Raw genomic sequence first — 11055 nt, 5'->3', positions numbered from 1 at the left:
AAGACTGAACTTCCACCCCACCCCCCCCCAACCCCTTTCATATTCTAACCCCAAGCCACACACATCAACCATTCCACTCATCACAAAAACCCAAACCCAAACTAAAAGTTTCCCTTCAATATGGCAGTGAAACCAAACTTTTAGGAAAGTGGACAAATTTGTGAGTCTTCTAAAGTCTTGACCCTATAATGCTCCTGTGCTTTTCTAAAAGCAACAAGTTTCAGAGAGATGTCTCTAAATCCACTGGCTATTATGGATCACATCCAGTAGTATATACAACCACTGTTACTGTCAGAATTGGTCATTTTCCTTCAACTTTGATCAATGTACACAGCCCAATAGAATAATTTAGACTCTATTTAAAATATTCAGTCTCAAATTAGCTAGTCTGAGTGATCACACGAATTGGCAAATCTTAATTTCATTTTGTTCTTTGTAGCTACTAATAAGAATTTTAGGTATTTTCTTCCATTCCTCTTCATATCTCCTGGACATACTCTTAAGCTACAAGTTACTATGTTTTATGGAACATAAGAGTTTGATATTGGGTTGGGCATGGGTAAATAAAACCATGTTAAAACAGACTGTAGTCCCAAAGAGTGTCATACTAAGTTGTTTTTTTTCCTTTAAAGATTAAAGTACTGAACCTTTGATTTTCTCTAGTGCACACTTTGAAAGGTAAGTTTTTCAGCTGATCTGATTACAAAATCATTCTTGTTGAAACACATTAGACTTTATAAAAATAATCTGTGGTATAAAACAATCCGCAAGGTGTAGACTTCTTGCTAGTTTATGTAACTAAATATATATGTAGATATATATTCTTTAAAGTAAAACTTCAAGTGTCATTTCTCTATATAGCCTACTTTTTTATTTACAATGTTTCTAAATAATATTCTGAATGCAAAAGGGATTTGGGGGTAAGGGAGAAGGGATTGAGGGTCTTGACCTACTCAGCACCTTGGCCTAGATTAGCCAGTAATTTAGTTTAGCAGAACAGTCCTACCTAACAATGGCGCTACCATGGCCACATGCCAACCATTCAAGGGAGGGCATTTTATAAAATGTTCACATTTTTCTCCCCCATCTAGCCTGGGTTCTTCTTCATGGGATCATTTAGAGCAGAAGTGTCAAACCCAAATAAAAATGGGGACAACTAATGCATAAATAAGGATCCCTGTGGGCAACATTTTGACTTCATTTTGAAACACAACCTTATCTATGTTTTATTTTGTTAAATATTTCCCAATTACATTTTGAACCTGGATCAGGCAGCATTATGAGTGTCATGGGCCTCATGTTTGACATCTCTGATTTAAAGGATTTGATTTTTAATTCATGGGAAAGAAATATATTTCTTTTTTAAAAAATCATCTTCTATCTCTTATCCAAGTTCTCTTTCTTCAGAATTCAGAAAAACCCAATTCCATAGCTCATTATGAAAAATAAATAAAATGACCATTCTGCTAGAAGCTTTGATCAGTCTCAAAAATACCCTCTAATCTAGGGATGAGAGATAATTCATGAAAATCAATAGAGATATAAGTGGATAGATATTTTATTTTAATATAGAGACTATGATCTCTCTTAGGGTAAAGCATCACGGGGTAGAATTATAAGTGCTTAGTTTTGGCACTCTTGGAATAGGTTGGAACAACTCCTATCAGAAAGTCTTTATCCATGGAAGATAGTCTACTAAGAAAATGTTAAATTCTTGGCAATAATCCAAAGAGTGAAGAATATTGTAATTCAAAAATCTTGTTAAAACTGAATTAATTGTTAAAACTCCATTAAAAATGGGCTTAAAATATAAACAAGTTACACCACTATTTCATTGGTATTTTGTTTCTATTTAAGTCAAGAGCCCCAGGGCTAATAACACAATAAAATAATTTTTTGGAAAACCAACAAGAATAATTCAAAGATCATTTAAATCTCATGAATAGTTTTTTAAATTTTCCTTTTCTTTTCTTTACCTAAAAAACTAAGCCATCATATTCCAAAAAAGTGATGTCTGTTTTCAGGGCAAACACATAAGCTTCCCTTCAATTTTGACAACCACATCCACCAATTTATTAAAAAATTCCTGAGCACCCAAATCAAAGGGAAGATTAAATAGCTTAAAATATCAACATAAATAATGTGTCACTTGAATTACTGGGCCTGCACTACTAGTGTGCTCATGTCTTCAAAACACTCAAGTTGATCATGACTTAAAATTCTCCTGAACCATCAGCCTAAATATATGACTTTCTGATTTCTAAGGACTGGAAGTTGTCCTTTGGAAATGCAAGACTGCTAAAAATTCATGTTAAATATAGAGTTCTAATTGCCTGATGACTTAGATGTGACTGGTGTGGTTAGGTTAATTAGGATAGCCTTATGAACAGCCACCTAGGACAAGTAATCAATGCATAGCAAATAGAAAAATTATGCAAGCAACCTTCATTTTCCTGTCTGTGTGCTAGAAAGTCTGCAGACCAGTAAATATTTTTATTCATTTCTTAAGACAAGTTTATGACCCACAGAGTTAGCAACATTAAAATGCAACCTGTCTCTCTTTCTGAATAGTAGTCCTTATGAAAATTTATTTATCCTGCTAAAAAAGCAGATATTTAAACTGGGCTAATTCTTATGGATCCTTTTAAAATACCTTTTTGGCCCATATTAAATTGTAAACTAACTAGTTAAAATGAGAGGTTGGTTATTTCCTTTTCATTTCCAAGACTGAAAACCCATCAAGATATGCCAATAGGACATTAACAAAAAATTTCCAGTCTACCAGTAAGTGCCAGCAACACTCGAGTCCCATATTGAAAAAGCAAACAACAAAAACAAAACAATGTTCGGTTTCCAAGAGGGACCAAGTACAATTGAGTCTCACAATTTGCAGACTAGTTCTATTGCCCATTTAAACTTCTTGGGAAAAAGTAATTTCACTCTCATTGGATGAGAGGCTATGAAAAACATTCTCTGAATGGAACCCTACAGATGCTGGGAACTCAGCAAAGGAAGCTCCAGCAAAACTGAATAAGCACAGTTGTTTCTCCTATGGTGACAGTTCATCATTGTCACAGCGGACACCTGCTCCAATGCAACCCTGGTGACCAGGAAAAAAAGAAGCTGTAGTTGAATGAGTAATTCTATTAATTGTTAACCAATCTGTTTAAAAGTAAGAGATACATTGTTTGGTCTAACTCAGTAGATTGATGGAAGAAATTGCCAGAATGTTCAGAGGCAAAGATGTGGCTTCCTAACCCTTTTTTAATGGTCACAAGTGGATATTCCCTCACTGAGTAATGGCACTAAACTAGGTTCTTCTATCTAGGAGTGAGGAGATGGCCAACTTTATATTTGAGTTTTAGAGCAGTTATAGCTTTATTTCTGATTAATAAAGGATTGAGAGCCTAGTGCAATGGACTGTAGTTCAGCCTGGGAATGCCACCAAGGGGCAGAGATACTGAAGATCTTAGGGGGGCACAAAGCTGACATCACAGTAAAACAAAAAGGAGGGGATCCTCCTTGTCCCCCAATAGTCTTCCTCACATTGGCCTTAGTTTTATAGGTCTAGCAATAGGGATGAACCCATACTCATACTAACATGCTCTTGCCTCTCATGTTTGCGGCTGATGGTGATGATGCTTTGGGGGTCCTTCTTGAAGGAATCAGTTGAATACTTTCCCACCAAGACTGCTATTCCTTTGAAACGTCCTCCCCTGACACAGATGACTCGTGAATACCTCCCCTAGGGTCCGGGATAGCACACTGACTGCCACTGATGAGAACTGACCATTCTAAGCTGAGGCTCTCCTTTGAGATCTGATGTTCTACAGCACCCTAGCGCTTTGTTCCCCACCCCTACCCTGCCAGCTGCACAATTCGGGACTGTGCTATTTCTACTGGGTCCCTACACAGTAAATCACAAAAAATCAGGGTGCTTCACTGGGATTTCTCAGATCATGGATGCTCCTGCCATACAACTATTCCTGCTATAAAACTGAGTGGGAGCATATCAGAAATGCTTCCCAGGCCAGAATTTCCCCCAAAGTTCTAACTTCATAAGAAGAAGTTGATATGAGCTAAAGAACTCTGACCAGGAAATATTTATTCCTGGGATCACTGAGTTCTCCTGTCCCCTTAACTTATCCCATGTGCCCCACTCGATCTCTGTTAAAGAAGCAGAACCCCATTGGCAAGTCTTTGGAGATATCTGGGTGAATGGGCTAAAACATCAAGACTACTTTGGGCTCCTTAAAATTAGGGGTCACATAAGTTCCTTGTACAGTTTTTATGGGTGCTTTAAAAAAGATCACTGTTACTTCATAATGACAACCCTCCTTGTAAAAGACCAAGTCTAGTCATGCCAAACAAACCAATAACTGGCCACGTTTGAAAATGTATGCTTCATTCTGCATCTATCACCTACCACCTCAGTGGTGGCACACAGGAGACAAGCTTTGTCAGGAAAACTGTTTATGAGAAAAGTAGTGGAAGAAAGAGAGAAGGAATCGCCCACCACCAAATGGTTAGACTTTCTTGGTGGAAAAGCAGATGGGGGCTCAACCGATGGGTAACAACTTGCTACAAAACAGATAAAGACTATTAGAAGAACAAAGCACCCAGATACTATTTTTCCATGCTCCATTTCAGCCTGGTTAGTGTTGCACCAAACTAACTGCCCAAAGCTCAACCAACATCATTGTTGCAAAAAGTGACTTTTGTACCACTGGTCCAACAATATGTATCAAATTTGTACTTCTGACAGCACAACCAAGACAGGCAGAAGGAGCCTTAGAGATACAAGACTGAGGACCACCTCATCCAACACCAGGAGGGCTGCAACTGCCATCACCTACAGGCTCCTTTTGAGCAACTGCTGAAACCAAACCTTTGAGCAGTCTGCAGGGACTGTTTACCAAGGAGAATGAGCACTAGAGGGAGACTCTACCATGTTACCTTCAGGGGAATGACTTTCTGATTCAGCCACTGTCAAATGCCACCACCTAAACCATGCTCATGGATTCTGCTGAGACCCACTTAAGAAAAGAGTAAAAAACAACCTGCATAAAACTTGAAAGCCAGAAAACACTCAAGGGCCCTATATGTTCAGTGTTTGATGACAAGGATCTGTGATCTAACAATTCCCTGCAGTAAAAATAAGCTACATTTTTTACGTGTTTTAATTTATCCTTCTGTATGAGAAGGTTGAGATGACTGACACTGAGTAACAGAGAAAGCTAAAAAATTATATATGGCACTTTCAATAAATATTTTAAAGCTTCTTAAAGAAATTAGATTCAAAAAAGCAACTGCTGTAAGGCCTATTTTAGCCATTACGAATAATTCTGAATGAAAAAAAAAATCCAAACAACATGGAGATCATCATAGAAAAACAGACAGTACACCTTCCCCATCCCCACCCCATGTCCTACTCTGAAACAATCTTAACTGGCCCATATTTCAAACCCCTGTAACATTAGAGATGAAGAGGAGGAAAATATTGAAAGGTAGAAGGGAGTGAACTCACACACCCCATGGAACTCCTTAACACAAGAGTTACTGACATACACAAGCCCCTGTGTAGACATATACTCACAGAGCAAATAAAATCCTTACAATCAGCCCCAAATCAACCACATTACAAAATCATTCCTCAGCCACACTACCATCATCAAGACATCCCTTGAGGGATCCTGTATCAGGAGCAGACTGTTCAGTGATTCAGTGATGCGTGTATAGTATTCTGCATGCATGTGGACATGGGAACATAACCGAAAACGCCAAGATTTGCAAATGAGTGAGTTGGGGAAACTATTTAACCACTGCTCCTAGAATGGTATCTTTTTCTAGAAAGCCTCCGATTCACATTAAGTGTGTATTTATTCTGATGGCAGATACAATAGACATGTAGTTATTTGTCCATACGTCTATCTATCCTATTCTATCTTCTCTGGTAATTTCTCATAAGAAGTGTAATTTAAAGTGAAATATCCCTTATTGAAATACACACAATTAAAAGGCTGAGAGCTATATTTGTTTTAGTATGAGGAAAAATTGGGGTTAGTCTTCATTCCGATAATCATTAAGGTATGAAGAAAATGCCAAAGAATGATTTTTTAAAAAAGGATACTACTTTTCACTGAAGGTCAGTTCCAATGCAATAAAATCACTTCCCCATTCTGCACACCCAAACTCTCCATCCCTTAAGATAAAAGGATGTACTGTCTTTTAATAAAACGGACCAAAGAAACAAAGGATGGAAACAGCCTTCGCAAATAAGAGTGACTAATGCCCAGGGATCCCTTAAGCAGGCAACCATTCTACAACCGGACACAGTTATTTACAATGAATGGGTCATTACCAAACAAAAAAATGGTAGCACTTCCTAAAAGATTTTGGAACTTTTTTTCTATTTTTTTCTTTTTTTAAAACTCCCTTGTCATAAAAGCCAACATACATTAAAATATACTTACTACAAGACAACACAACAAAATATATAATAAAACTCATACAAGTAGAAAATTCTGAGGTATTTCTGGTTTGAGGTGGTCTGTGGTCATGAAGTTTTCTTTTTTTTTCTTTTCAGTTTAAACTTCGGAAGCCACGTAGCATGTGTGTGTGTGTGTGTGTGTGTGTGTGTGTGTGTGTGTGTTTTAAAACATTGTATGTTTTGCAAATTAAAAAATATTTAAATGTTGAATCAGCAGCATTAGGAACATTCACTGACTAGAGCAAATTTATGGCATAATAGAATAACGGTATTTAAGATATGCACCACTTTAAGACAAAATTTCATCACAGGATTTGGAGAAAGCCATATCAGCAAGCCACTTGATTAAAAAAAAAAAAACATATTAAAAACCATCACACTGGCTGCTCTTAAAATCACCCCCACCCCCATGGTGCTGTCTTCATCCTGATGTTTCCTGGGTGCTGAAGTAGTGCTGTAGTCCTTGGCCAAAGGCCCAGGTCATTCTCCCTCCCTCTAAATAAAACTCTCTCCTTAAAGAGCTAGCAATTTTACTGCATTTCTTTTCATGGTCTTAAATGACTGTTCAGGCTGGGCCATTATTCAGCCCCTTAGGTTTATTCCTTGAACCTCTCCAGGAAGAGGCAAGGTCCCTTCAATTTATTCACCTTAAGAAAAGACCATGAATTTAAAACTGTTTTTCTTTAAAAAAAAAAAAGAAAGGGGGGGGAAAAAGGAATAGTCTATTTGGTTAATGACTTCACAATTACTTTTTTTAGGGGAGGAAAATAAGTACGTTTCTCAAATAAGAGGAAATTTTATCTGGAAGTTGGTTGGGGTGGAAGGAAGGAAGAAATTCATTTTCCTTTTCCCTCACAACCCTGGTTATATCCAGGTCTAAGACAATGGAAGAAGAAGAAGTAACGTTGCTAGTGAACTCAAAAGAACAGTTCAGGCTTTCTGAATTGCTTTCTCCAAACTCTGGGTTTGCTATTAATGCTCTGTGTCCAAAATGTCCTTCCCCTCGTTCACTGATTACCTGAGAAGTAGCTCCATAACAAATGATGTTTCTCCAAATGCTGCAAAGTCCAACGATGCCCCCTTCCCTACCCCACCCCCAGCACCAACCTCCCCCCTGGTCACCCCCATATCCCAGGAGTTAACATCCTCTTCCTGGTTTTTCCTCCATTACAATGACACCCGTTAGATCCGTAAAAGACACATCTGCTGTTTTTGAAGCTCACTGTCTAAAAGGGGGAAAATAATGTAAAAGGAGTGGGGGGCTGAGGAAGGGTGGACTTAGGGAAGGAACACCTTTTTTTTTTTTTGGAGAAAGGCGTCTTTTGTAACAGTCTTTTAAAGTTTCCTCCAAAGTTTGCAGCATTATGTTTCCTAAGATGGGAGATGGGTTTCTTTGTGTCACAGATGTTCTGTGGAGAAAACAGACCAACAAAGAAAAACCTAAAAAACTGAATCACAAACGGAAAACGAGGTTGTTGAGGTTCTGCGGCCCGGGCACCGTTTCTGCATTCATGAGTCGGGACCTGAATGCTTGCTGAGATGTCCATTGTTTTCAATACAGTAGAACAATATGCTGGTAAAAATTGATCCAATCAAAAAATAACAATAATAATAATAATTATAATAATAATAATAATAAAAAGGTCAAGATAAAATAGCAGCTGCATTCATGTGTTCGTTGGTTTTATGGTTCTTTTTTTTGTTTTTTTTTAACTTTTTTCTTCTTCAAATTCACTGAGTCTGGAAAAACAAATATGACCCAGGACTTAGATACTCGACTCTTTGGGGGGCAAGTCCACATTGGTGACAGATGTCACAAGGGAGACGAGGCAGTCCGAGGTAGTGCCATTGACAGATTTGCGAATCAAGGACACGCGTTCCTCCACGCAGCCTGCAGAGAGCCTGGCCTCGGCATCATGGTCCCAGCACTCTTCGATGGTCACACAAAGCTGTGCCAATCCCTGTGTGGCAAGAGGAGGGGCAGGACAAATAAAACAATGACCCTTACTGGGAATGCCTCAACAACGTCTTCTCACAGTGCCAAGCCAAGTCTTGATGTCCCAGTTGCTAGATTACCCATAGCAGATGAATGATTAACCCCAATGTCTTCTTTCCCTTAGCCCTCTAATGGGTTAATGTGAGAGAAACAATTAGAAAGGGAAACCAGAGACAAAAATAATAATACAATCATCCCAGAGCCTAAAAGATATTTGGGGATTATTTGTGCCATATACTTTTTTTTGTTTTACTTTGCTTTGTATCCCCTGAACTTAGCACAATTCTTGGCACGTAGTAAATATTTAATAATGCTTGCTGATTGACTGGCTATATCATTGAAAGCTGGCTGGCTACAACAATGAAAAATAAGAGAATCTAGTCTGTTTTCAGAAACAGAAATGATATGAGAGATGCAGAGGGGGGCTCAGTGGTCAGCGACAACCTAAGGAGGAATCAAGTCCCATATTCCAATCATACTTCTACCTTTCTGGATGCATCTAGGGTTCCCCCACTTCCATAGCTTTCTCCCCAGAATACAGCGGAACCCACTCTAGGTCTAATCTAATCTATATCTGAATAAGAATCCCCTCAATATGTAGGCAGCTAAGTGGGTTGGTGAAGTCAGTAGATAGAGCCAGGCTTGGAGAAGGGAGGTCCTGGGTTCAAATGTAGTCTCAGACACTTCCTAGCTGTGTAACCCAGGGCAAGTTACTTAACTCCCACTGCCTAGCCAGCACCACTCTTCTGCCTTGGGACCAATGCACAGTATTGATTCTAACACAGAAGATAAAAGAGTTTTTTTTTTTAATCCTCTCTAAAATATTTTGTACAAATAGTCATCAAGTTTTCACTTGAAAACCTCCAGAAGTAGTAGACCTACTATTCACTATCTCCTCAAAGCCAGTTCACTTCAAGTAAAAAAAACAAACAAAACAAAACAAACAACAACAAAAAAACACCCTTATCTTCTATTTTAGTATCAATTCTAAGCCAAAAGAGTAGCGGGACTTGCCCAGGGTTACATAGTTAGGAAGTGCCTGAGGCCAGATTTGAACCCAGGTGTAACCCCCCAGCCTGGTGTTCTATCCACTCTGCTCCTTAGCTGCTGTCTACTCCATTTTTCAGTAATGTTAATTCTTGGGTAATTTTTCTTTGCATTTATCTAAAAGCTGAGGAATAGTCCTCAATACTATTTATTGCTCCCTAGTTCTGTCCTTTGAGGCCAAGCAGAACAAATCAAATCCCCTTACTCCTTGGCAACCCTTCAAATACTAGAAGACAGCTCTCATCTTTCCTTCCCACCCACGAACTTCTCTTTTCCAGGCTGAATAGCACAAGTTTCTTTAACTAATTCTCACATGGCATAGTTTTCGATTGCCTTCTCCATCTTATTCATCATGCCCTGAGCTCTCTTTTCTCTTGTTAGAGAAAAGGAATAGTAAGGAGGGAAATGTACATGTGTGTGAATGAGACAAACACACAGAAGAGGTACATGAACACACGCACACACACATACACTTCCTCCCTCCCTCCCTCTGGTTCTCTCCTCTCTCTCACACTCACTCTCTGTCTGTCTCTGTCTCTCTCCCTGTCTGACACTCACTCTCTGTCACACACACACACACACACACACACACACACACACACACACACACACACAACTGAGCTGAGATACAAGTGCAAATGATCAACATGATCATGACTAAGGATTCGATAAGGTGAGGAGATCTAGAAAGCTATTCAGACCAATGCTTAGGAAATAATCCACTAGCTTCCCAGAGAAGTTGCCCCAAGCTCATCTGTAATTCATTCTTCCTCCGTAGGATGTAGTGGGAAAAAACCCTGGATTTGGGATTAAGGGGTCTAGATTTTGACCTCACCTGACATTTGCTTACTCTGGGTCCTCTGTCACATCCCCTTAACCTGTGGGCCTGTTTCCTCACCAGTTAATGAGGGGTTGGAGTAACAGATCTTTAAGGTCTTTTCCAGATCTAGATGCTATGAATAGATAATTTAGAAAACTATGAACTTTTATAATCAAAGGAAATATTTTGTAATAAAGATCCTAAACCCTTCCTTATACCGAGAATCACTCGTTTTTATACTGTCTGGTGAAAACAGCTCAATGCTGCTCATCCCTACACTATGACGAAATAAGATGAACCTTTTGGGTTAATGCATAGGAATTCATAAAACATGGTACCTCTCCCTCTCCCTATTTCTGAGCATGACTAAGACAGGGAGTAAGAGGGAAGAGGAAGGAATACATACAGGATGCTTCAACCAGTGATCCTTGAAGGCAGGGCGCATCTTTTTATGCACCACCACCTCCTGCAGGTCTTCCAGCGATGGATGTTGACCAATCTCCTCCTCAAAGGGTAACATGTACTCATCCACTGGCCCTGCAAAAAGGAGATGACAAAATTAGGGTCATGGCTCATGCCCAGGCTGGGGCTCTAGCCCCTATCAATCCCATCTTAATTGCATTGTCCTCAGAGTCATTGTAGAATATACCATAAAACCAAAACCAGAAGCACACGGCTTAGGTCATGGAGTAGAGAAGACAC

The 11055-nt window shown here is 39.1% G+C and overlaps 1 protein-coding gene across 2 annotated transcripts in view; it reads right to left on the bottom strand.

Moving 5' to 3' along the window:
• Positions 1-303: 303 nt before the first annotated feature.
• ACVR2B (activin A receptor type 2B) overlaps positions 304-11055 on the bottom strand; it is a 97918-nt gene continuing 87166 nt past the window's right edge. For both annotated transcript variants that reach the window (XM_007500378.3, XM_007500377.2), the window contains exons 10-11: positions 10760-10890; positions 304-8451 (exon numbers count right to left, since the gene is read on the bottom strand). In XM_007500378.3, the coding sequence (XP_007500440.1) occupies positions 8257-8451; positions 10760-10890 (326 nt within the window). In that variant the 3' untranslated portion in view covers positions 304-8256. The remainder of the gene's footprint in view (positions 8452-10759; positions 10891-11055) is intronic.

Source organism: Monodelphis domestica, chromosome 7, assembly GCF_027887165.1.
Source record: "Monodelphis domestica isolate mMonDom1 chromosome 7, mMonDom1.pri, whole genome shotgun sequence".
Classification (NCBI taxonomy): Eukaryota; Metazoa; Chordata; class Mammalia; order Didelphimorphia; family Didelphidae; genus Monodelphis; species Monodelphis domestica.
This window is presented reverse-complemented; position numbering and strand designations above follow the sequence as displayed.